At 45.7% G+C, this 26,290-nt stretch overlaps 1 protein-coding gene across 1 annotated transcript; it reads left to right on the top strand.

Moving 5' to 3' along the window:
- The first annotated feature begins 9,727 nt into the window (after window positions 1-9,727).
- Window positions 9,728-25,583, top strand: LOC119185161 (arylsulfatase B). The gene is made up of 10 exons (XM_075872036.1): window positions 9,728-10,052; window positions 11,614-11,773; window positions 14,820-14,932; window positions 16,179-16,289; window positions 16,447-16,599; window positions 17,663-17,789; window positions 17,882-18,172; window positions 21,929-22,307; window positions 23,912-24,116; window positions 25,376-25,583. Exons 1-10 carry the CDS (start codon window positions 9,942-9,944, stop codon window positions 25,508-25,510), a joined length of 1,785 nt encoding a protein of 594 aa, XP_075728151.1. The 5' UTR covers window positions 9,728-9,941; the 3' UTR covers window positions 25,511-25,583.
- Window positions 25,584-26,290: the final 707 nt, after the last annotated feature.

Below are 26,290 nucleotides of genomic sequence, written 5' to 3'. Positions count from 1 at the left end.
TACTGGTAGCACCCTCTCGCGTTGCTAACTCGATGTATTGAATTTGCAGAAGCCGAAACTCAACCACTCAGCATATTAGAGCGCATCAACCGCGTGGTTCTCTATCGCCGTATTATGGTGGAGTCTTCAGTGTCAGCCTATAAAAACGCTTGACACGCTCGGCAGGCGCGCACAAGCCGGAACTTTGCATCGACGAGAGATTGCAATCAGAACCGCTGGGGTCTCGGCGATATTGCGGTAAGTTGAACTTGAAAGCTCATTGATGCTTCAGACGCTTCGCGAAATTTCGTTCTCCCAATTATATGGTGTATTATACATAATTAAACAGGCTAAATTTGCGCTGATAGTGTCACCGATGCATTGTTGTACCTGTCATAGAAGTGCGCACAAAGAAAACCTAATGCGGATGCCAAGTGCGTCCTCTCAATTTTGCTCACTCTAACCTTTGCTGCTATTCTTTAAAGTACAGATATATGGTCATCATATGCCTACGCAGGGTTCCTTGGAGCAGAGGGGGGGGGGGGATGGTTCGTCGCAGCGTCCCCCTCTCTATTACGCCAATGTGTGAGGCTTAGTTTCCGCCCCCTTCTCTTAGGTGACTAGGAGGAAAGCAGCCTGTGCCCTACACTCAATGTCACGGGTTCGAATCCCGGCTACGGTGGCCGCATTTTCGATGGAGGCGAAAATGCTTGAATTCCGTGCGCTTATATTTAGAGCCCCTTGAAGATTCTCAGGTAGTCGAAATTTCCGGAGCCCTCCACTACATACGGTGTATCTCACTATCATGTGGTGGTTTTAGGACGTTAAATCCCAACAGTTAAAATCAAAGAGCGTCAACTCTCAAATGACTTTACTTGAAAAAAAAGAGTTCCTAATCATGTACATGCTGGCATTTGCGCAGCTACAATTGAGCAGAACAGTGGTAACAAATGCCATGATTGTGATATCACGATATAAAAACATAAAAGAATGCGCTTCTGCTTTATGCAGGGTGACAAAGGTGTCACTAATGCACATATGTCGTTTCACATTGATAAAATGCGCCTCCAAATGTTTACGTGCCACAGTATTCTTGCGTCCCTACATGTATGTGAATATTTCTAAGGTCCGTTATCTTAAAAATAAGATCAGTGCACACTCACTAAGCACTGCGAGTTCTACATGGGTGGGCCGCACCTTACAAACATTTGAATTCATGTAGGGATGTAAGAATACTGTGGCACGTAAACGAGATTTGTGCATAAGTGACACGTATGTCACCCTTTATGAACTTCACAAGAGGAATCTTTTCATTTTTGATATCGTGATGTCTTAAGCTCGAAATTGTTCGCTATTGGCCCTACGCACAGGTCTGCATGTATATAAAAAAGAGCCTTTTTCAAATAAATTCATTTGCAAGTTGACGCTTCATTCTGCCTCCGTTTTTCGTCTACATGGTATGCGTCCTTAACCTTTTCTCAGCTTGAACCGACTGGTCCAACAACACAATCTAGTAAGTTTTGTAGTCTCATCCTTCTGTATACGTGGGTATTTCTCAACGATATTAGTATTGAACGTTGCCTTTAGGAAAATTTTAAAATTTGATTGTGTGAGAGATTGTGTGAAGTGTGAGAGCTCGTTTCGGTTTTCAGCACCTTGCAACATCGCCACTAGTACGACGCAGACAGACGCACCTGTGGCGTTCCCCAGGAAGAGCGAATATAGTATACGTCGCAGGAGATACTTGGGGCACACACAATTCCACGATCGCTACCCACTGAGTACTGTGGTTCCCTGCCCCTATTGCTTTGTTGTCGAGCTGCTCTCTAGGTGGCCGTGGCTGCTTACGCCAGGGGGTGCTTTTCTTTTTTAAAGGACACGCTCATAGCAGGATTAACTCCTAGGCGACTAGGCGATCACCCACATTGTTTTTTTTTTTTTTGGAAGCACGAACGAGACCGAGATTTCAAAACTGCTCTTTTAACGTTCACGAAGCTTGGAAACACGCGGTCTCAAGTCTGCCACCCGTGGGGTCCTTGTTTTTTATAATTCTAGACGGATGTTTCAAGATGGTGGTAAATCAGTCACAGTTAGTGGAGCTAACATTAATTGATGTAGTACGTTATAGAATTTACGAATAAATTTCGGAATTACCAGACACAAGGCTATAAATTACAGCAAAAATGGCACTAGCAAAAATTTTGCGGTCAGCGATGGTTTACAGGGACTGGAATAACACTGTTGAGCGAGCCACTTGGCAACTATTCATGTCAAAAAGACAGGTCATGCAAACACAGACACAAAAGCGATTACCAGACGCCATTTCTGACGTTATGACTCACAATTGGCATCAGACCACAAAGCGCGTTTTTTTTTGGTACCCTGACCTCTCGCTTGTGTTTGGGTTTGCGCACCCTGTCTTTTTCACGGCTTGAAGTGCCAGTGAACAGGTTCTGACTTATTTACATCTCCCAGACAAGCTCGTGCATCTTCCCTACGCATGACCAACCTCCTTCCACGTGCAGTGACGTCAAGTCTGCGATCGGGGTTGTGACGCAGCACGCAGCTCATCCATTGGTCTAAACCAGGTCTCAACAAACGATAATGAAGTGAACGTCGCCGATCATCGAGTTGACGTCACTGCGCGTGGAAGGAGGTTGGTCAGGCGTAGTGAAAATGCGCGAGCTTGTTTGGGAGGTGTGAAAAACGTCAAAGCCTGTTGCTGGCCCTTCAACACGTTATGCTCGCACTGTTGCAACACAGAAGTGGCGGGCCTTGCGCCTCACGCTCGTCCTTGGCGCAGCAGGTGACGACGGTGATGGTGAATTGCACCATGTCCAGGAAGGCCTGCAGGTAGAGTGACGGCTTCTGAGCCTCCTCGGAGGGCTGCCGGTTGGCCTCCAGGATGGCCCACTCCACGGGGTGAAGGCGATCGTCGTACCGGTGGGTCATGGCGACGCGCACGAGTTGTACAGAATTGTACGCAGGGCCTCCTTTGGTCTCCTTGAAGCTGGAACGACCCATGCGGCGCATGCAGTTCTTCTTCTACTGCTTCTGAGATGCTCTCGTGTCATCTTGCTGCTGCTGATGATGACGTTTCTGGGTAATTGGCAGCTACCCACTCAGGGTGATTGGCCATGGGTTGGGTGGATCTTATAAGTTAGATTTTTTTAGGCTATCAGAGGTTACACTGTCTATTTTTATGAGGACTTATTTATGTTGAATCACATTTGTGGTTTCCGTTGTGCTAGATTTTTGCCACGCAGACTGCTTGGGTTCAATTTCTGCTGGGACCCTGACATTTATTCTTTGCATTTGTTGGGTCAACGCTGCTGATGTCAGGTTTTTCTTAACGCTCACGCGTTAATACGGCCCCTGTGTGTTCACGTCGTTTCTGGTTAGATTCTAATGGCGTAATCGGTTAGGTGTTTTCGAGCTCTCCGGAGCGCTTTGAAAAGTGGCTGCGCCTTCGGTTGATAGAATTCGAGCGCTCGGACTATCTTCGGTTGGTTCTTTCAGAGCATCAACGTCTGACGACTCCGAATGCTCCCAACCGCTCTGACTACGCAGTGAGAGCATGGCGTGATCTGACCGGGAAGGCGGATAACGTGAGTGAGAGTGAGTGAGAACAACTTTATTGTGGTCCAGCGCAGACGCTGAGGTTGCCACGCGTCACCCGGCTACTCCCACGTGGTGACCGGTGGGAGCCAGCCAACCACGTGGCATGGCAGGTGAACGAGGTGAGGAGCGAGAGCGTGCACTTCGGAGGGGTATCGCTGGGTGCGTAATACTTCGTGCACGGGTGTTGCTAATAGCGTTTTTGCGCGTGCGTGGTGCGAATTCACATCCACAAAGCCATAAGCGCAGTTGTCAATAAGGAGGCGGCTAGTGAAAGCGGAGGAAACGTCGTTAGAGCAGCCCGCAGACAGCCTCGTGATTTGCCTTAAGTATATCAGCTCGGACAAGGACAATATCCACATTTACGTGCTGAGCTCAGAAGGCTTTCGCTATATGCATACATGTCGAAGAGAGAGATAGAAAGAATGTAACAGAGGTCAGACATGTCAGAGATGTACACTAAACTGATCGGCACCATTTGTTGACTCGGCGAAGCAATGTTTACCCGGCAGCTTCCAGCGCTGTTCTGCACGGTGGCGCTACAGGCGCGCTGCTCTGAGCGCTCTGAGATCGCCGATGTATTCGGGGGGTACACTGCCTCTCGCGCTCCGATTGCGAGCTGCTTCGGCATCTCGCGACTCTGAGCCAGAGGACTAGAGCGGCCAAACGAATATGCCATAAGTGTCAATCACCTGTGGCGCATGCGTGCATACCATTGGCATACACTAGCCCGTGGGTATGTGCCACTGTCTGGCGGGAAGTGTTTAACGACGTACGCGACTGGATTGTGACATTAGACAGTTATATATTACGGTTAACGTGATAGCGGAGGTTAAGGGAATGACGTTACCGTGCAGAAAACGTTCGTTGTGGACAACGTCCTATAGTTTAGCGGGATAGCGTTTACGTGGTTTATGTGCCCCAGTTGGGACGGTGGCACTACCTATCGTATGGTAATAAGTTAAAGACAGTGAAAAGGAAAAGAAAATGAGAATGTTTGCCTATGCCACCGCGCGAAGCACTATTACAAGTTTATTTTACTACTAATAAAAGCAAATAAATGCGAACCACGCACCAAACGCGAGAAAAATTGTGTTGCTGGGTTGTTTACATCCATCTTGTAGTTAGGCTTAGACGCGTTTGAAGTAGGAAGGTATCTCAAAAATTACGCATCCAAATCCAATATTTGCGGCCAAGAACGGCTGTCTAGATGAATTCCATGTTTCATGTCTGAATAACTTTGACTGGACGACATAAAGTGGGAAATCACTCCTCCATGTAAATGCTCAAGATTGAGGCACCCAAAATGAAAGCGTGCAATCTTAATGCATTTTAAGTGTGAATAAGTTTATAAGCGACCCCAAACCATCCACCGCCGTCGGCGGCGTCCGCAGTCTTCTCTCTATCTTTAAAAGAAAGAGGACTTGGCGGGCCGCAGCGCGACGCTCTACCGAATAAGCCACGGACGCGATGCTGATACCGGTGTCAGTAACGCGCCTTATATCTTTAACGCCGCTGCGCGCGTCCCCCTCCCCCTTCGCTCACTCCTCCGCTCTCCTCGCTCGCTGCAGCTGCGCGCGCACCCCTCTCTCTCGCGCGCCCGCCTTCTCTCTCAGTCTCCCTTCGAGAGCTAGTCGTGCGATGGATGTCCCGGAGGGAACGCTACCATAAACAACGAATGCAGTACAACCGAATGCCAGCACTGCACCCGTCGTTGGAGGTGACGGTACCGCGGTGGTTTCGCCGACGTTGGAAGACAAGGCGGCGCTGCGAAGGGCTCGTGAGACCGAACGTAAGCGGGCGAAGCGTGCAGCGGATGCCGAACTGCGTGCTCGCGAGGCCGAGTGCAAGCGGGCGAAGCGTGCAGCGGATGCCGAACTGCGGGCTCGCGAGGCCGAGGACAAGCGGGCGAAGCGTGCAGAGGATGCCGAACTTCGCGCTCGCGAGGCCGAGGACAAGTGGGCGAAGCGTGCAGCGGATGGTGAACTGCGCGCTCGCGAGGCCGAGATGAGGCGTCAGCATCGAGCCGCGAACGCGGCCCAAGAAGCGGAACGACAACGCAAGCGTCAGGCGGAGAAGGGCGATAAAGGCCGGCGTCAAGACGCCGCTCGCAATCGTCAACGGTGATTGGACGTTCCCGAAGCCATTCCAGCCAGTGAACGTGCCGCGCGGGAGAGGGTGCGAGCCCTGGACTTTGCTCGTCCGGACGCGCGTTTCAAACGCGACTTTGTGGATCGCAGCTTCGGTCACAGCTGTGCCATGTGTGACCGGCTGTGGTTCGATAACGTCCTCTCGCATGCCGTGTGTACTTCGTCGCTCAGAGACGACTCGCCGTACGCCTCCGTCTACACCAGTGCCTACTCCGGCGATGCCGTCCTGGTTGTGACCGTCTACCTGGCCCCGAACCTCTCGAGAGATGACGTCTTGGAGCAGATGGATGCGGCGATGGAGAGTGAGTCGGTGCGCGCGCGTCCCTCGGTTCCGATTGTGGTGGTGGGTGACTTTAACGTGGACGCTAGAAAGGACAATGGCTGGTTGGTTGACCACATGCTGAACAATTACTCGATGACGTGTCTGTCTCTAAAGTTTCCGACCACGATCGACGGTGGCTTCATAGACTTGGCGTTCAGTAGGAACTGTACGGTCCGCTCCGTCTTGCCGGATCCGCTCACCGTACATTTCTCGGATCACAAAGCGCTGGTACTAACCGTGAGCTACAACGATAACACGAATAGGTGCTAATCTGTTGTGTAGTTTGTGTGTGTGTGTGTGACGCGCTCGCGATGTGTGCATTTAATGCATCGTACAAAAATCATGAAGTGTAAATAAATAATACTTCGTATATAATGTATCTGTGTACAAATGCTTCATGACAAACAACACTTAAATTCAATAATTACACTTTAATCATCATCATCAGTAATAAAACTCCCAAGCATTTCCCCGAGGGTGAACATGATTAAGTGCGAATGCACGGGGTGATGCTATGAGGGGGAGTAGTGTTAAAATCTGTTGGCATTCGCCAGTGAGTTAAGGTAAACTCCCCCGTGTGATCAAATTGCGATTCCCAGGAACCATTACACCATAAAGGCACCATAGTGTGATTAATAAATAAAATAGTGCGAATTAATAAATACCCCTCATAGCATCACCCCGTGCAGTCGCACTTAACCATGTTCATTCTCGGGGAAATGCTTGGGAATTTTTCTATACACTTTTTCTATAAACACGAGATTCATGGTGGTTTTCGGGGACAAAGTGTGCGAACATTCGTGTCCAACGGCCGATTTTCGCGCGGGCGTTTTTCGGCTCTTTTAATGGTTGCAGGGCTGTTCAGCCATTGTCGAAACCGATGCGAGGCTGTAGCTGGGAATCGCCGCCGGCGTGCTTTGTGGCCGATACTGGGTCGAATGAGACGAAGGAGCCTCGCGTTTTTCTCTGAGGAGCTTTTTTAATGCGAAGCGTTTCTTAGCGAACTTCGGCGCCTTTGAGCGTATCTATCTATCTATATATCTAGCCGCTTACGACTTTTAGCTCTCCTGGCCGTTTCAATAATGGTATCGATACCAAATTTGGTATGTCATAACATGACTGTATGACGAGCTTAAGTGAATATTCATAACATGAAAATCATGACATATATGTCATGAATATCGTGGTTTACATTTCATGGTCTTGCTGCTCTTGCGGTGCTTTTGTTCACATGACATGTTGCAAAACTGGCATGGTATGACATGACTGCATAGAGAACATAAGTGACAAACCCTAACGTGGAAATCATGAGGAGCGTGTCATGATTTTCATGTTATGACTAGTCATGACTACACGCCACGCTCATGGTGCGCTCGCAGCCGTATCGCTAGCTTCACATCTACCAAATTTGGCATTACGGGACGCGAATGAATGACGAAGGTATATGATTCATGCAAACATGATAATCATCAGTGCAGGTGCGTGTTATTGCAGGTGCGATTGTGGTGCAGGTGCAGGTGCGATTGTGGTGGTGGGTGACTTTAGCCCGGCGTCCCTCCTTCACGAAGAGAGGCAGACTCAGGGCTGTCGGGGTAGAGCTGGGTAACGTCATGAGCGCGAAGTGCAGCATGTTGCTTTTCGCGCTGGTTGCCGCCGGGCCGCGCCGGTTGCCGCCGGGCCGCGCCGACGGACGCTAGTCGCGCCGGTCACGCCTGGCGTCCGTTTTGCTAGCGCAGCGTCACTGCGCCCAGCGTTGGCGCCTGTCAACGTTAGGTCGGAGTGTATTGGGTCCTTCGTGATGCACTCGTGGCCATTTCGATAGCTTCACATATACCAAATTTTGTGTTACGTGATGTCAATAAATGACGAAGGGATATGACTGGTGCAAGCGTGTTAATCATGACACGCGTGCCGTGTAAGAACATGATAACATAGCACGCTCATGAGGCACTCGCGGCCGTTTCACTAGCTTTACGTATACCGAATTTGATATCACTTGACGTGAATAGACGAAGAATGCAAATGGCAGGTTCAAACATGATATTCATGACATGGCATTCATGTAGGGCATAATTTACCTTCGCCTCGTAACGTCGTGCTGATTTTAAAGTGACATACAAACTTCCTCATTCGTGAGTCGACTATCATCAATTCCCAATGTACGTGGGATCTGCCAATCTTTTTTCCCTCGGGGAGCACGAGTTTCTGCGGGATTGGTCGTGCCCTTTCGTCACCGTTGAACACGAAAGGGTACAACTCATTTTCCGACCGACGTGGTTCTAATTAGCTACCGTTGAGTCGTTATTAATGATTTCATTTGTAACCAATTGTATTTCATTTCATCTATTGTATCGTTATGCCATTCATTGTATCATGATATCACATTGAGTTCTTGTGTATATGTATGCCAACATTGCCATGTATATTAGGGCAATGATGTCTTCATTGCACTGTAGTGATGTTTGTCTTGGTACGTTGATGTGCCAAAGTGTATGCGCCCTTACTACTGAAATGTTATGGGCTCTTTGTTCGCTTTACATAGCCTAAATGAACTTTTTCTAAACACTTTCGCGGTAATGTTGCATTGTGTTTGGGACAACATATTGATGCCCTGCAGTAGAGTCCATCGCACTTTAAGTGGTCTAACATTAGCTCTGAACACATCTCGCGGTGCGTAGATGGCCACAAGCGTTGAGACTGGGCAACTTAAGACGTATACTAGAACGTGTTTTGGCGCTAGTTAAGGATGCAAATATTAAGGATGCAGTCCACATAGGCAGAAAAAAAAAGAAAGGCGGTAAGATAGGTCGTCAGCTTGCAACTAACTTTATTTGAAAAAGCTCTCTTTTATATGGGTGATGGCATGTGCATACTGCATGGTAGGGATTGCACAGGAATGCATATTTGTTTTCCTTTATTTACTTTTATTTCTTACGTTATTTTGAATGAAGCAAACGAGTCCTTAATAATTCTCTTTTCGTCCGCGATACTCTTGTATGACACAATTAAATGTCAGAACTGGCAAATAGTGTTGAAGAGCAAATAATATCTGTAGTAAACTTAGATCAGTGCCTCCAAACAGAAAATTTCGCGGAACTCAGTAAAGAAAGATAACGCACCGACAGTGATCGCGTTCCCACAGGCTGGTTCCGCGTACTATCCGCGTCAAGTGAAACTTGGGCATCGTCAAGCGTTCACGATGATATAGTGCGAGCCGTTCCACTCATCACTATGAACAGGCATGCATATACGCGCAGAGATGCCGAACGGGATGCACGGGCCTGTCAATGATGATAGTGGGAACTATACCATCGCGAAGTCCTGCCACTGTTTAGGCTTCATTTGTCCTGAATAGTACGCACAACTCACTCTAGCATATACACGAGAACTGTTTTTCGATATACGATACTGTTTTTCGCGGTGACTATCGGAGCGCAGACCTCTTCGGTGATTCCCATAGTCGAGAAGAGCACGTGTGTTTGATAAGAGCACAAAATGAAATAAACAAAGACAGCAAAGAAAGCGTGGGATCTGTCTTATCTCTTTAAGCTCTCGAGTTATATCGGTGTCAGGCATATCCTTCTCGAGTAACCGCGACCGAGACAATGATGAGATCATCCCACGTCTCTCCACTTGCACTCTGACGACCCATTCCCGGTGCATAAGCATACGCGCCTGCACTCCCTTCTGCATAAAGCATTACAACGCCTTCAAAGCGCTTCCTTTTGTTTGTTTTAGCGAAGCGACGGGAAAGATCAGACTTGAGCAATGCGTTGCTCGAGCGGATTACGAGTGCTTTCGACGGCGGTGTAGCGTCGCTTGCATGACAGTTTCGCAAGCATTCCGAGATCTTCCTGTCGTCGCTCGTCAAGATGATGGGTGGGACGACGCTTCTGTGTGTGTTGGCTGGAGTTGTGTGGGTCTTAAGCCCAATGGATTGCGCGGCGAGACCAAACATCATCGTCATAGTGGCCGACGATTTGGTTTGTACACCCTCTTCTTGTTGATAGCTTACGGCAGACCCTCCGCGGTACTTTGTAGACAAACGTGTCATCCTGCTGAGCTGAAGGGCGTGGGTTTGTTCTCCAGAAACGGTAGATGCGTTTAGATGGTGATTAAATGTAGTAAAAGTCATTTCTGTATCGCCTTGAAGTCCAATACAGAGCACTCTGATCGACTCTTTCTGTCTGCCTGAGGTCGGCGGGCGTGTGCTTTTGTAGTATAGTGTAGGCCCGATAACGTGCAAGCATCATGAAAGAATGCAACATTTTCCTGGAAATTCGCTTCATTTCACAAACATTTCCCTCTTACATACAGATATAAATTATTGGCTGGTGTATGGTGTCTGAAATATAAATTTTATTTAACACCTTTATTTAATGACCCTCGTATTCTGTCATTTACGGCACTTAGAAGTGATGAGGTTACTTGTCTAGTTCACAAGATGCTGCACACAAACTGTTCTCTACTTAACACCATACTCAACTTTCTGCGGGAAAATGCAGGCAGGTGAATCTCCTGACGTTAACATATTCCTTTCGGCAACAATGTTTACGGCGGACGATTGCTTGAATTTTACGGAGGCGTTAACTGGAACCCGACAAAAACTACGCAAACTTCAACGTTATTTACAAATGCTGTTTGGAGTCTTTTCAATTGTAACACATTTACTTTCTCAGGATTGTATATCATTAAAGCTTTCATATCTGTAAAACGTCTCATTTAACGAAAAGTCATGTGCGTTGCTAACATCTACATACTTTCTTTGTTGAACCAGTCAGTAGCCACGTGGACTACGAGTGCAAGTACTTTGTACGCGTTCTCGGTAATTACGTCTTAATGAGACACATTTTTATTTGTTTTGACTGAGGCGTGCAAAAAGAGCTATATATGGATGCTCGATATCAATGGAACAAGAAAGCAGGCTCAACACGAAAACTTGCTTGCGCATGCCTAGGTATGTGTATAACCACTCTTTAGTCTTGCACATGTGGTAGCCCATACGGAAAGTTCACTGTTCCGGCGTTTCTTTATGGCAAGGAATGCTTAGGAGCCTCGTATATCGATAACACTAAAAGCGCATGATTCATACTCGCTTGATTGAACGTCCATAAACAAATTCAATGCCTGAACTGTCGTCTCTCCTCTTGACCCACACGTGTGTAGGATTTCCAGGTGGTGCTACCATACTGTGCGTGCGCAGGTAAATTGCTCCGCGTACTTCGTTTGTTTTTTGCAGTATGCCCTATTTGTAAACAGTCTGCGTGTGTGTCGCATTGTTCGCTTCTTTTCTGTTCCATTTTCGCTCACCTCGCCACACTTTATGATGAATCTTTGTCAAGAGCTCAAGTTCTGTCGTTCTAAGGCATGTATAGAGTAGCATAAATATACAAAATTCTTGGTCAATTCCTGTAGTACACGAGTCTACTCTCATAGAGCACACATTACACGTCATTGCTTGAGTGAATATATCCTCATACGTATACTCATACAGATCGTCTGATGTCTGTTCCGCCTCTTGGTGTTCACAACTGACAACTGCAGGGTTGGGGTGACGTCAGCTTTCATGGATCCCAACAAATCCGCACGCCCAATATCGACGCCCTGGCTGCGGACGGCATCGTGCTCGACAACCATTATGTGTCGCCCCTGTGCACACCATCCAGGGCGACGCTCCTCTCCGGCAGGCACCCAATTCACACGGGTGCGTATAGAGTTACCAACTCTTCAATGAAGAGAGTCGGGATGATGACGGGGAATCGGTCTTGCACTAACATAGAGGTTCTGCACAATTCGTTTGCTTGTGAAATCTTGAAGACATATCCATTGTTTCCATCTTCCATCTGCAAGACATATCATTGCTTCTTCAAGACATATCTGTGGCGTATCCATTGTATATCTCCGGAACCATTGAAGTGGTGCTTCAGCTGGCTACGTGATGTTTGCAACACTTCCTCTTGCTTCAGAATGTACTCGTGAAAGTTGCCGCATTTCACGCGAAAGCTGAAATAAGGTGGCGAAAGCATCTCTCAACCACCGCGAGTCACTGAAACATTGTCCCCTGCGTGTTATTCGTGCGAAGTTCGTGTTCCATAGCTGGAAGCGCGCTTCCATTCGTTGAAATAAAAATTTTTAACTGGACGGTCCAGAAAAAATCCGGGACATACCCCGAAAGGCACTCCGTGGGATTCGGGATGCTGCATGAAAAGCCGGGACAGTCCCACGAAATAAAGAATCGTTAGAAGCCCTAAGTATGGTGCGTAGTCTCAAGGAGAAAACTTCTTTATTGGAGTGCTCACGGCAGTTGTTCACACATGCATGGTGCTGAACAACCACAGGTACGGATAACACGGTCATCCAGACTTATTCTAGCGTTCACTGTGACATAGCCTAGAGCTACAAAGTGGGTGAGCAGGAGTTGATTTATCGGTGCATTAAGTGAACACAGGCAATGCACAGAACGAAAACATATAGGACACACATTCAACGCCATGCGCTCAATGACGTGCGTTCTGTATTTGTTTGTTTTTTTTTTTTTGCTTTGCGAAGTGCTTGTGTAGACTAAGTGCGCGTTTAAAGATGAAATGTGACGTCGAAATTGTGGTTCAGTATGGCAGAGACGTTGCGGGTTCTGTGGAAAACACAGCTTACACAAAATGAAAATACCACTAGAACTTTAAGCTTGAATGTTGCCTTTAGATTCAACTATGCAATGCCACTGTCATTCTTTAATAGAAACTCAATGATGCCCCCTGTGCACGCGGTACATGCTGTTGCGCATGCGCGATAATTTGTTGTCATTATTTACCGTCTACTTTTCTGTTTTCTTTTTATGTGCTCCTGTCATTTAGTGCAGGACAGCAAATCATGCGCTTCGTAACTGATTGCTGGTTGTGCGTAACCAGAAAATTCTCCGTTCGGGGGGGGGGAATGGGTTAGTTATATGGGCGTGTATATGTATAGGGAAGTATAACTGAAAATTTCGGGGGGTAGTGTCACTCCTCCAGCCCTCCCCGTGGCTACTCCTCTGGTTGTGTGGTATTTGAATCTAAGAGAGAGGCATTCTTAGTTGAGCTAGTGAAAGAATCGCTGTGCACTGTATACGGGTTCACACATACTTTGGCCACATGTTTCAAGTGACTTTGTCTAGTTTGAAGTTGGTTCTTTTATTCTAAATATACGTTTATAAACGCAAAAATCACACACGAGCAGGAAAGAAATGCAAATAAACGCAGTTATGGTTAAGCAGAGATGATATCCTGCTGGCTGCCCTGCATTTGAGAATGGAGAAGACGTAGGAATTAAAAGAACAAAAGAAAAACCAGAAGAGCTCATTAATGTACTGCAAAATCATTAGGACCGTAGTAATCTGGTGCGCGAGCGGAAAGTTATTAGCTTGTGCTGGTCATAAAAACTTGGAATTCATTATTAAATTTGAGCAATAAATCACTATAATTCCCCGCAAGGTTGCTTTGAGCCATAAGTACGATTGTGAGGCGAGTCACTGCAACAAGTATCGTTGCTATGGCAACTCGTACATGTTAGTGCCAGAACTTCTATAGTAACTTTTCAGAAACAGCTGTCAGATAAATATCTGAAATGCCAGTGGTCGCCATGCCAAAGCCACGATAGAACATCGCACCTTGTCAAAGATATTATCTACCGCAAAAATGCAGTGCAGACCAACACAATATTAAAAAAAGTTTTCTGAATCTCCTCAACAGTACATGATTAAAGTGAAACTTTTACAAAGAGTGGATCAAGTCAGAATGATGAAGCATTCAGACCCCAATATTCCGGTGTTTCGAGGCAAGAGCTTAGTTATGACAAAAGAACATAAGAGCTGATATTTCTTGTTGAATATACTGTATCGGCATTCCATCGTTGGACTGTTAGAACACAATATACGGTTTTACTCTGTCTTGCTGTTCTTGCACTGCTTTCGTACAATATAAATGTTTGCAACGTCAACAAAATTGTGACCATTTGTATCCTCACATAGACATTCTCCTGATGACCTGCTTAGGAGTTCTTACTGCAAATAAAGTCTATGGTACTCAACGATGACTTTGTATATTAGGTTGTACACATGCGGCTTACTTGTGGTATACCAAGCTTACAAGAAAGCAGATGAGTTTACTTAAACTGCCCAAATATATTACCAGGTCGCGGGATCGAATCCCGACTGCGGCGGCTACATTTCCGATGGAGGCCGGAATGCTGTAGGCCCGTGTGCTCCGATTTGGGTGCACGTTAAAGAGCCCCAGGTGTTCGAAATTTCCGGAGCCCTGCACTACGGCGTCTTTCATAATAATATGGTTGTTTTGGGACGTTAAATCCCAAATATCAATCCATCAATCAAATATATTACCAGAAATTGTGACCATATGTGCGCATGATGTAATTTTATGAGATTTCACAGAACAAGAGAGCGATATGCAGGTCAATCGGACCATACTTCATAATTTTTAAGGGAGATATAAGCGATTGATGAAACACCAAAAAGCCATACCCACTATACTTGTATAAATAATGGCGTTCGAAAGAGAAAAACTTGCCAGGAGAAAGTTTTGAAGAACGAATACATTATATTCGAGCTTTTTGATGCAGATAGTGCTTTTACTCGATAAAGCCTAAATGCACGTCATTACTAATGATTATGTTAACAAAACGGTCAAGTCATGTATAAGTGGTTTGACTAAATCAGCAATTAAAGTAAGAGTGAATGACGTGCCTCATCTTGTTTTCAGGGCTGCAGCACAATGTAATCTATTCAGCGATGCCATACGCTTTCCCTCTCCATTTTAAGCTGATGCCCGAATATTTCAAAGCACTGGGATATGAATCGCACGCTGTGGGAAAGGTAAGCTATATGCTTTTCAGAGCTTCACTTGGTCGTTAAACGTGTTGGCAGAGACAGCGAACACTGATGCGGCTCACGGAGACTCCAGACACTGTTATCTTACCATCTGGTGATGTTGAATAGAGTGAGTGTTCCAATAAGTTTTGAGTTAGTACTGAGTTATTGTCTACTGAGTTGCTCTACAAAGCACTGACAAAAGCTTCCTCATAAAAGTAGCCATGGCGTGCTATTTTTATTCCTTAATAGATGGAGACGATGCACTAAGAGATACCTAACAAGAACAATAAACAAACGTAACGCTAAAGCCCGAGAGAGTGAAAATGATTCCGCCAATCTTGCGTTCAGAAAAGTGTCACAAAACGTCTATTATATTGTCACGGGGTCGTGACGCAGGTGAAGGGAGCAGGCTGGGTGTTCAGGTTAAACTGCTTATTGAGTCGAACTTGTGGCCACGTGAAAAAAAAAGTCACACTACAGCAGGGCACTGGCACTGATAGCGGCGAGCACAGCGTCGGCCGTCGATCAACTGACAAGTGGCGAAACGCGTCGGTATTTGTACATGTGCCATCAAATATTCCAGCTTTAACAAAGGTCTTCGCGCATGCTCTGGAATAATCTCGAGTGTTCGCGTCTTGCGCGCAACCTGAAACAGATTGATCTACATTAACCGTGAGCCTTCTAGAACAATGAGGCGCAGCTTTGCGCTGAGCATTCCAAACAGGATTTGTGGGTGAAAACCAAATACCTGTGACAGACGGGAAAAAGTAAAGTACTTTGTAGTAAACCCCTTTCTTCCCAAAAGGGACCATTTGCAGATAAGAGTTGTGCCCAAGACACACGGCGCGAGACACAGCAACTGCCGCCGGCAACGCAGTGGTAGCGACTTCACGCGGGCGTTTGAAAGTATATGCCTTCCCGGGCCGACAAGTATATGCGGGATCCGCTTTACCAAAAAAGGATCTTTGAAAGGAGTTCTTTGTCGTGTGTCACTGCGCCCGTATACGCCTTTCCAGAAGACGTCCCCTTATCTAAAGGACTTTAGGGTGCCCGTGTCTCACGGGTATAAATGATAAACGCGCGTGGCAATATTATAGGCGTTCAAGTAAGTTATCCAGCATTACGTGTACGTGCCAGGCTAAACCTCTAGTCACGGTGACGTAGGATACGCATGTACTGCACGTACTCCGACAACGCTTTGTCGATTCGGGAAATGTGACAGATTTCTTTCTCTCTGTGTCTGACTAAGTGGCATTTAGGTCACATGACTAGGAACCACACACCGACACGCCGGGGCTTCGATTCCTTCTACGGCTACTACAGCGGTCACCATGGCTACACGGATCACTCAGCCTTCGAGGTAACCAGGTATTTGTAAGAACAACCCTAGCCTATCTGTAATCTAGTTTTTGTGAGATTGTATGTGAAGGTGAATACAGAGTCCACCTTAAATATAAGAGACACGTTCACTGCACGCTCTTTTTTATATACCGGTATCCTTACTGGGCTCCTCTTAGGAGTACATGGACGATCCGAAGGATCAATGGACAGGCTGGGGATTGGACCTTTGGCACAATCTCGAAGCTGATAGATCCAAGTCGGGGAATTACACCACGCAACTGTTCACGGAGAAGGCGATTGAAATACTGAAGAATCGGGACCGTAGTAAGGTAAGAATCGTGCTGAACGAAAACTGTGAGATGCGACTGTGACATATTTTTTGCGTCGCCGCCTGTGTATGACACATTGTGATACTTAACCGAATAACTGTTATAGTGTCGCGTATATGCACAATTGATTGACTCATTGAAAACGCCCGGCTTAGTTTTTGTTTTCGTTGAGATAGAAGTAGTTTTCAGTGGGCACGAGGAACAAATATAATTCAGTAATGAGCAGCCCTCATTCTTTCTTCAATATTTCGGGAGTATTTTATTTCGTTTAAGTAAGCAACATGATGCTGTTCCTACCTTGCACTTAACCGGAAACAGCGGCATCGTAACACGATCTGAACTGTTAAGCTACCTCGTATGAACTTAGCTTGCAATATCGTGGCACATAAGAAAAAAGGAAAAAGATGACACAGAAGTCAAGAAAAGTAGGCGGTCGTATATACCTCGTGTGTATTTAATTCTCGTTCTTTGGCAAGAAACAACCGCAGACCCCGCCGACGGTTTTTGAAACTCGAAGACATGTATGGCTATTTGCCTTTCAACAATAAGGTTCATCAATGAAGTTGTGTAGCTCAGTAAGCGCTGACCTGCCTACTTCATCTTGTCGAAGTAATATGGGGCTAAATATTTTTTCTAAATCATTTGATAAAACAGTAGTTTGTGAGAAGATGGTGCTTGGCTAGAAAAAGAAAGATAGGATTGTTTTTTTTTGGCAACATTTTCCAAGCGACAGTTTCAAAACACTCAAGTCGTGTTCTTTTTCAAGAACAGTTTTTCCCCTAGAGTTACTGAAATGTGGAATGACTTACCCGGTAGTATTCGTGAAATATCGTTGTCGGAATTTGTAGACGCACTGTTATAATAAATCATTTTTTTTGTCAACCTTGTAATCAGTGTATTTTGTTCATGTAAATGTACCCCACTCCTGCAATAGCCCTGTATTGGGCTGCAGTATTTAAAAATAAATAAATAAATAAATAAATAAATATCACATGTGCATGTGCAGGTAGAACTGATTTAGGCTTTCTTTATTCTTCTGGACTTGCAATCACTTGTCTTGCAGCCATTATTTTTGTATCTCGCTCACCTGGCCGTTCACGTGGGGAACTTCTATGCACTCTTCGAGGCACCGGACAGATATATCGAGCTTAACAGACACATCGAGAACAACAAGAGACGACATTTTGCCGGTTAGTGCGTGGGACCAAACTTTTTGTCACTTCCGGTTGAATCAACCTTCTTGCCGCTGGAGTGAGAAATCAATAGTTTCTCCTCTGTGCAGCAATGTTGTCTGCGCTGGACGATTCCATTGGCCAGTTGGTGGAAGCCCTCAACGCCACGGACGCGATTCAGGACACCATCATTGCTCTGACGACGGACAACGGCGCGGCAACGGGGGGCATTGACAGCAGCGCCGGATCCAATTGGCCCCTTCGTGGTACGAAGGCAAACCACTGGGAAGGAGGAGTGCGGGGAATAGCTCTCCTCTGGAGCCCCATGATACGTCAGCCCAGGGTGTCTCGCCAGCTGATGCATGTATCTGATTGGCTGCCCACGCTCTACTCCGCAGCTGGTAAGGTAAAGATGGTTTCAAAATTGCAAGCGTTGTACGCCCCCCCCCCCCCAAAAAAAAAAAATTCGGTCACTTCATTTACGAGCTTCTAACGCCGAAACTGACAGCACGTTTTCAAGTTTTTTCCAAGGGTAAGGAAATTCTCTCTGTAGTTTTTCAGATAAAAAAAAAGTGTGCGAAGTTCAAGAAATCTATTCCAAATTTTTGTGTAGCTCAAAAGAACATTTGTTTGAATATATTTTGCCAAATAAGGGAAGAAAAGTGTAGAAAATGAGCGGGCTGTTTACTAAAGCCCTTCAGGCAGAGATGCCATCAAGGGCCTGTGTTTGCATACAATGAAAGAGTACGTCATAGTTGAGTACCAAGTACTCGAAATCGTAAAACATTTTTTCTAAGCACTACCAGTATGCTTTTCTGCGGAGGTTTTCTTTTTCACGGGACGGCTTTTTGCTCTCCCATAGTAGAGTACCAAGTACTCTAAATTGTGAAAGACTTTTTTCTAAAAGAAATCTAGCTGTCGACCTGCGCCCCTATGGTAGTCGCTGTTGATGAATATACACATATGGGCTATATACAATACAGAGATGTCAGCAGTGTTGTCACGCAAGCTGAACGACAAACGCAAAAAAATACACAACAAAGATGGTGGTTACAGTCATACGCCTTGTGAATGTCCGCTGGATTTATTCGGTAGTGTCTAAGAAGTGATACCCTCGATAGATGGTCGCCTTGTTTTGTTCATTCGTTCAGTGGGTCTTGTCTAGGCACACTTCATGCCTCAGGGTAGCGTGCGATGGTCAGCAGCCACTTTGTGAAGATGTCACGTGCCGCATGCGAAGATCACGTGGTAAAACGAATGTTTTATATTCGCCACCGTGGCTACACGTGGAGCTGGCCAACACTGCCAGCCAATGTGCCTCGATGCTGCTCCTTTCCCACCGATCCGCGCTGTATGGCGACATCCGGTGTTGGTTCGTCCTATATAGTGACACGCCCATTCCTTCGGTCACGCCTCACACGCGTGTCGATACGAGCTAGAATACAGCGCAGATGTCGCCGCAATGCTCTCAGTGGCAGGGGACGAGTAGCATGAAGTCATAACTGAACATACGAATATGGAAACTTAAAATTAACTACAGTGTAAGTATAGAAGCGAAGAAACAAGGATAGAAACAAGGATAGCGTGGAAACTTGCCCAAGCTTCCACGCTTCGTAGCATAAAGCACTACTCGCAGGGACTACGTGTACAGATATTTTGAAAGACTTGCACGGGCAGGCGCCTTCCGTCCTTCCTCTGTTGGTGGTGAACCGGTCACGCGTTTGGACGTTTGCGAGTTAGCATCTCAATCGACGATAACAGAACCTTTTTTTTTCGTTCAGTTTGATTCATTTCAGTTTATTACGTAATAACTACGCTATACTTGAAGTAAACAGTTGATTTATGAATTACTTTTTGTGTTGTTCGGGCTATTATTTATTATTGTCTTTAACACGTTTGCCGTTGTTCTGTCGCTACCACTGAACTTATGTATGGGAGGGTTGATATTAGGCCTTTATTCACAAACCAACCTCAGCCTTACCTCGAGTTTTCCTTATCGATTATAAGCCTTTATTGCCCTTGATGAACAAAGTAGGTGAGCAGCTATGAACCAATCGTACCCTCTTATCTTTCTCGTGCCCTTATAATGCATGTAGAGAGTACAGAAACTTGAAGGAAACGTGAGGTAAGGCGTAGGTTTGTTGGTGAATGCAGGCCTTAGTCAGCCAGCGACTATCAGCTTTTAGTCCGGTCAACTTAAGCATTGTATGTCTAATTTGAATAAACGAAACTACCAGAGAGTAGTACGCAATAAAAAAAAAAAAGGTGTTTCACCTTGACCACTGGGAGGGCGGAGGGGTGAAGCATGATGCGGGCGCCGGTGTTTCTCACGGACAGATATTTATTCTTTACTGCTTTGCTGCCACCGGTCTGTTAATGCATGTTCAATTTGTAGGAACGTTTCAATGTAATGCGTTTCAAGTAGAGAACTTCAGCGTAGAGTCGCACGTTTGTGAAAAGTTTGAGCGCCTCTTTGAATTTTGTCGGGGATTCTAACGCCGGTGTTAAGGTATATACTTCATGCGGTAACGACGAGCCTTTTCTACATTTGACGCACAGTATGTAGAACACTGTTCGAATCACCAGGGAGTACTGGGTATAACTACATTTGAAGGCGCCCTTCGGAATCTGTACGCACTGAAATTTAACTTCCTGCAAACTTCTCCGTGAGGCACTATTTGTTGGAAAAACTCGCAGCATATCCACGGAGTGAATGATTAATGGGGCGAAGGGTCCATCAGTCCGTCCGTCCGTTCGTCTGTGCGTCCGTATTTCCGTGCGACAGTCCGTGCGTCCGTCCATGCGCACGTCTGCCTGTCTGTCTGTACGCCCGTCCGTCCGTCCATCTGTCTGTCTGTCTGTCTGTCTGTCTGTCTGTCTGTCTGTCTGTCTGTCTGTCTGTCTGTCCGTCTGTCCGTCTGTCCGTCTGTCTGTCTGTCTGTCTGTCTGTCTGTCTGTCTGTCTGTCCATCTAGTGAATACTTCAAGTACCACAATCTCGCATTTTTGCATTGCATATCCTTCTTGCACAAGTACCGCCATCCAGCGGACATTCCAAGGACTTAACGAGAGGTGGTTACCACCTACTACTACTACTACATACAAAGAGACACGCGACCCACGACTTAAGGAGCTTCGCCCCTAAAAAATATCAACGAGGAAGAAGATAATAAACTGTTCTGTCTTCGATTAACAGGCTTCACGAGCAACACGTGGAGTGGGGCTGCAGTTTATTTTAAATAAATTTTTTACGCAATGGGAGACTTGATTTCCCTAAGTGGTCCCGAGTTTTGGCACCAATTGTAGGAAATCGAACCTCCAGTCACGTAGAAAAAAATTCACAGCCTATCCATGGAGTGAACGGGGATGAGTGGGGCGAAGCGTCCGTCCATCTGTCCGTCTGTCTGCCTGTCTGTCTGTCCGTTCGTCTGTCTATTGGTCAGTCAACTATACGGAATCATCTACTGAATGAAAAACACTATAACGCCATCTAGTGGTATTATTTCCAAGAGCATATATACACCAGGCCATCTAGAGGTCAATTCTCAAAACTAACTAGAAGTGTCTACTACTACTACAGAGGAGGGAACGACCGACACCTTAGAGAGCTTCACCCCAGAAATGATTTTCGTATAATAATCCGCATCCTGATTCCGTGGGTTGCTGCTGCAGCGCGTGATGATAATGTTGATGATGATGTTGCCTCCACTATTGCTCTTGCCCACTAAGGGCGATTCGCCAAGAATTGAGCGCGTGAATCGAAGGTAGAACAGTTTCTCATCTTCTTCCTCGTTGATATTTTCTAACACAGTATTCATTATATGCACAGTAGGGACCGGTAGCAAGTGGTGGCAATTATGTTATCTTCATGACGTATACCCATTTATGACGGACCGTGACGATGACATTACACGCCGACAAGCCAAGATGTTAAAGTGCTTCGCCCCTAAGAGAAATAAAGCCGCGCACGCCTTCCTTGACATGCTTGTCTGTTGAATTCGCTTGGTTGTGCCTCACAAAGGAGCGTGCCCCTCAAAAAGTCTCCCCTCATTTTCCACATTTTTATATATTTTATGGCTGTATTCGTAGAAGAGCCTTGCTGTGGTTAGATTGAACTTGTTTTCCTTTATCACCTCCCCTGACGGCTGTGACGTCAAGGCGGCAACGTGAAGGACCTGGGCGACATCGATGGCGTCGACATGTGGCGTAGCCTCGTAACGGGCCTCGGCTCTCCGAGGTCCGAGGTTCTGCACAACATCGACCCCATATGGAACATGTCCGCCCTACGCGTCGGCCGCTACAAGTACCTCAACGGGACTTACGGCGATGGCCGCTACGACGGCTGGTACGAACCACTGCAAGAAAGAGGCTTCGAGTTTGGACTCTACGGGGTGGACAACACGTCGGGAGACAAGTACGGCCTCCGCCACCTCCACGACGACGGAGACGCCACACCTATGACTGCTGTGGACTACTACAAGGCGTGGCAGCAGGAACCTCCCAGTTATCGTGATTCCTCATCGAGTGCGGCAAGAAGGTACGTGGCGCTTGTTCTTGCGTGAGATAGGCTTACGTTCATTACGTGTTGTTGGAAAAGTAACGTGACGAAAAAAAATCAGTAAGGAGAATAAGGTTGCATAGATATTTTTAACATAATGGTATGACTTAACTTGACGTTTTTAGCACAGGATACAAGAGGGGAGGGGCAGGGGAGAGTGCAAGTCTCCGGATCATATAAGGAGGACGTCAAGTATATTCCATACGTTTGCTCGGTAGGACCATCTGGGTAATTTTTTCAATATGTAGTTGACCGAGGAACCCCACTGCTATTTTCTCGCTCAACCAGAGACAACGATTCGTCTTGTTCTTATTTAGGGACGGCATACTGCTCTGCCATAGTTGAGTACCAAGTACTCAAAATAGTTAAAATTTTTTTCTAAACACCTCATGTGTGATGCCCACGGGGCTGCTTTGTGCTTTCCCATAGTAGAGTACCTATAGTACTCGAAATTGTTAACCACTTATTTCTAAACACACATTGTTACCTATATTGCCGGGAAGCTGACGGCCAAAGTCAGGCCGCTGTGAGAAGCACTACCTCACTTCCTTCTCGTTTGTGCATTTATCGTGCAATTTGTTTTTATTCGGGCGAAAAAAGGGCAGACATTCTGCCACGAAACTTGCCCGCCCCATCCGCTGGATTGACCATGCTTGGCATGCCTATGTTCATCAGTTTTCTTCACTGCTTTTATTGAACTTCTCTTGTAAATTCCAAGCTGTAACTTTGTCTGCTGTCCGTAATCTCACAATAAACATTCATATCTGAATTTTCTCAGTATAACGTGTGCCGGTGTCTTCGACAGTACTCTCCATCGCTCGGATGTGCAAATGCCGAGTGCTGAAGTGTACAAACTTAAAGTGAGGCGAACTCAGCGGGAACGTGTCCTCCATTTCAGTGAAACTACCGTGCACTTCTACGGCCCAAAGTGTTGATGATGAGTGCCTAGAAAAATTAACGATAAAAGTGAACGCGACGCCCGTAAAATTTCAGTAGTATCGTGGAATAAACACACGCGAAATTCACGCTTGGTATGTAGCTACACTTAAGCATGTGGCTACACTTCTACAGTGTCGGCTACTGAAATCCGAGATGAGTGAGCAGCGTAAATTGTTAGCGAAAGATTGCACAAATGCGATCGAATCTCATTAGCTTCCATAAACTACCCACTTTGTTCTACCTAAACATTGTTGTCAGCAATGTACAATCGATATTGCCAGCCTCAAATAGAGGACAGGAGGCGTATCACTTGGCATGACGTATTCTGTCTGCGTTTCTCTCTCTCTCTCTCTCTCTCTCTCTCTCTCTGTGTGTGTGTGTGTGTTACGATGTTAGAATCAGAAAAAAGTGAACAACAAAATGACGACTCCGTCACAAAGGTCATTATAGTTATGTTCTGGCTGTAATGATTTGCAGGGTTTTGTTTGTGCATGATCCCATATTTTAGAGCATTGCTTCGAAGTGCCTTCTTGTCTAGTCAACTTTCTCAGTCTCAAATGGTTCTCTATTCGAGTTTAAGTTTGGTGCTTTCAGTCTACGCAATGGGAAGCGTACAGTGCTTGCGAACATTTTTGTCCCATTAGCAACACCCTCCTGGATCGGACGTGCTTGGTGGCGCGGACAATTCTGTCCATCGGCCGCGCCTTGCCGAAGCACAGTCCCTGGGAAGTGATGACGGAGTGTGGTCAGCCCAGGAAGAGTGAATGCAAGCCGCTCGAAAAGCCTTGCCTCTTCGACATCGAGCGAGACCCCTGCGAGATTGACAACATAGCCGATGATTACCCGCACGTGAGTAATTGGTTTAAACGCGATAGCGTGAAAAAGCTCGTTTCGAAGAAATTCGAAAGTTGTTGGCTTCGGCGTCGGGCTTTGATGGCGCGGAAAAAGCAACATTTCTCATAAATGCGAAGTCGAGGTAGATGCAAATAGGATGTGATATTGGAAGTTTCCGTACTTTGGCTTTTGTCGCAGCGAGCTCTAGGTCCCCACCGCAAGGAGGCTTGTGATTGGCAAGGCGAAACAAACGTCTCCCGATTGCACTATCGCTACTCCATGTTGTCCCAGTTTCCGAGAAATGCGGGTGCGCTGTTTGGTCGCACCGTATTTTGAAGGCATTGCTATGCTGTGGCGCAACTTTTTTTTTGTACACAAGAAAAAGAAATTGTCGTAACACGAACAAGGAAGTTCAGAAGGAGGTTATTCGCTGTCGGTATTTCCATTTTATGAGATTTTTCTGGACATACTTATTGTAAGCTGATCGCTTTCGCTTGTAATATACCGAACATTGCGCATGGCGTACACACACAGCTTCTAACAGTTTTCGGGCTAAACGTGATTTTTTAAGTGGGTGTATTAGGTAGGCTTCGAAATTTACACACTATATATATAAGACATATCTTGTATAAAAAGATGTTTCGAATGTTTACACATATACTGAAATGTACGTTTAGTACATAGGACGACACAACTAAATATCTGTAGATTGAGTATACTTGCAGAACTTCAGCGAACATCAAATCTAGACGCATCTTAGAAGTTCATTGATGACAGCATATTAGCATGGTATGCTGTGTTTGTATATTGTAAAATATATTGGTCTGTACTTCAAAACAGTTCAATTCATTATCGTTGTTAACCGTCAATCGGCTCACAATTAATGAGCCTAGCTGGCGTAAAAACTAAAAAAAATAGATTCTTGTGTTCGCACGAAAAGGTACGCAATTCGGTTAAGCGGTAGTAGTAAGTACTCATCTATTGCTTTAAGCACATGAATTTGTCGTGTCCATATGCCACACGTTTTTCACTTGTTTCAAGACACCAAAAACACAACAAGTAAGAAAACATTTCACAACGTTTTAAGTAACGAGGATGGTTATAGCGCGAGAACAGAGCGATGACGCAGAGACAAGAAGGACACGCGTCGTTCTGTTCTCGCGCTTTAACTATCGTCTTGTTATACCAACTAGCCCAACCTGCCACACTTCTAAGTCTTGAGTAACTTTGATTACCCATCATGCCCTATGACCTGTTTGTTCTTTTTTTGTCAGGTATTACGAAGCTTGGAAAACCGGCTGCAACAGCACAAGAAAACAATGGTCCCACCACTGAACAAGCCACCTACAAAGAGATCGGATCCGAGATATTTCGATTTCACCTGGGCACCTTATATGGACACTGTGTGATTAACTTTTCTGGTTTCTATGGAGTGTTGCTTCGTGTGAATCATTTTGCTCAGTAAATCAAATTATCCCTCGATGGGTTTGTCTGTCTCATGGAGGCTTGACTATAAGTTCTGTGCGTCGTCCTCAAGGACTGCTTTTATATATTTTATGACATTCTAGAGACATTTTATTTATCCTCAGATAAAAGAAAAGGGAGCAAAGAAACCGGCGCATTCCCTAGGGCTAGACGCACTCTGTAAGCATTGGCTTACTTCTTCACTTTCGGCTATGCCAATATCTTGAATACACTCATAATGATGTCTTGATAACGACCAATGTAACACATAAATGTCTTCTGTGTAGGTATGATTTTTTCAGAAATAAAATTCTCTTAAACACATGTGAGGCCCACAGGATGGAGCATTTTGGGGTGCAGTTCCACGAAACGATCTAGAGCTGACACTTGGGACCATAAGCATCTCGAGATGCTTCTATGGTATTTCCTTCAAAGGGACTTCATAGAGAAATATGCTATATAAACATTGGCCACTGGAGCCTTTTTGCGGCCCTGCAAGAAAGAGTCTGAGCAACCGCTACATGGCGTACCGATCCTCACATTTACTCCTTTGTTAAAAATATTTATTAGCTTCCACAGGAGGACAATAAATATCCAAGTTTGGCATCAATTTTTAGCAAAGAAGAAATTTTATTAATTTGTGCAAGTTTTCATATCAATTCTACATCATGTCCCGGGACTTCGCAAATCTCCGATAGTAAGTGATTCTTTTCTAACAGTAGTAA

The sequence above is a fragment of the Rhipicephalus microplus genome, chromosome 8 (genome assembly GCF_043290135.1).
Source record: "Rhipicephalus microplus isolate Deutch F79 chromosome 8, USDA_Rmic, whole genome shotgun sequence".
NCBI classification, from domain to species: Eukaryota; Metazoa; Arthropoda; class Arachnida; order Ixodida; family Ixodidae; genus Rhipicephalus; species Rhipicephalus microplus.
Note: the sequence above shows the minus strand (reverse complement) of the source record. Positions and strands in the feature narration are given on the sequence as shown.

Coding starts and splice junctions, on each gene's coding strand:
- LOC119185161 (XM_075872036.1), top strand. CDS start 9,942: ATGATGGGTGGGACGACGCTTCTGTGTGTGTTGGCTGGAGTTGTGTGG. Junction 11,774..14,819: donor CAGGCACCCAATTCACACGG/GTGCGTATAGAG, acceptor TCTTGTTTTCAG/GGCTGCAGCACAATGTAATC. Junction 22,308..23,911: donor TCATCGAGTGCGGCAAGAAG/GTACGTGGCGCT, acceptor TTGTCCCATTAG/CAACACCCTCCTGGATCGGA.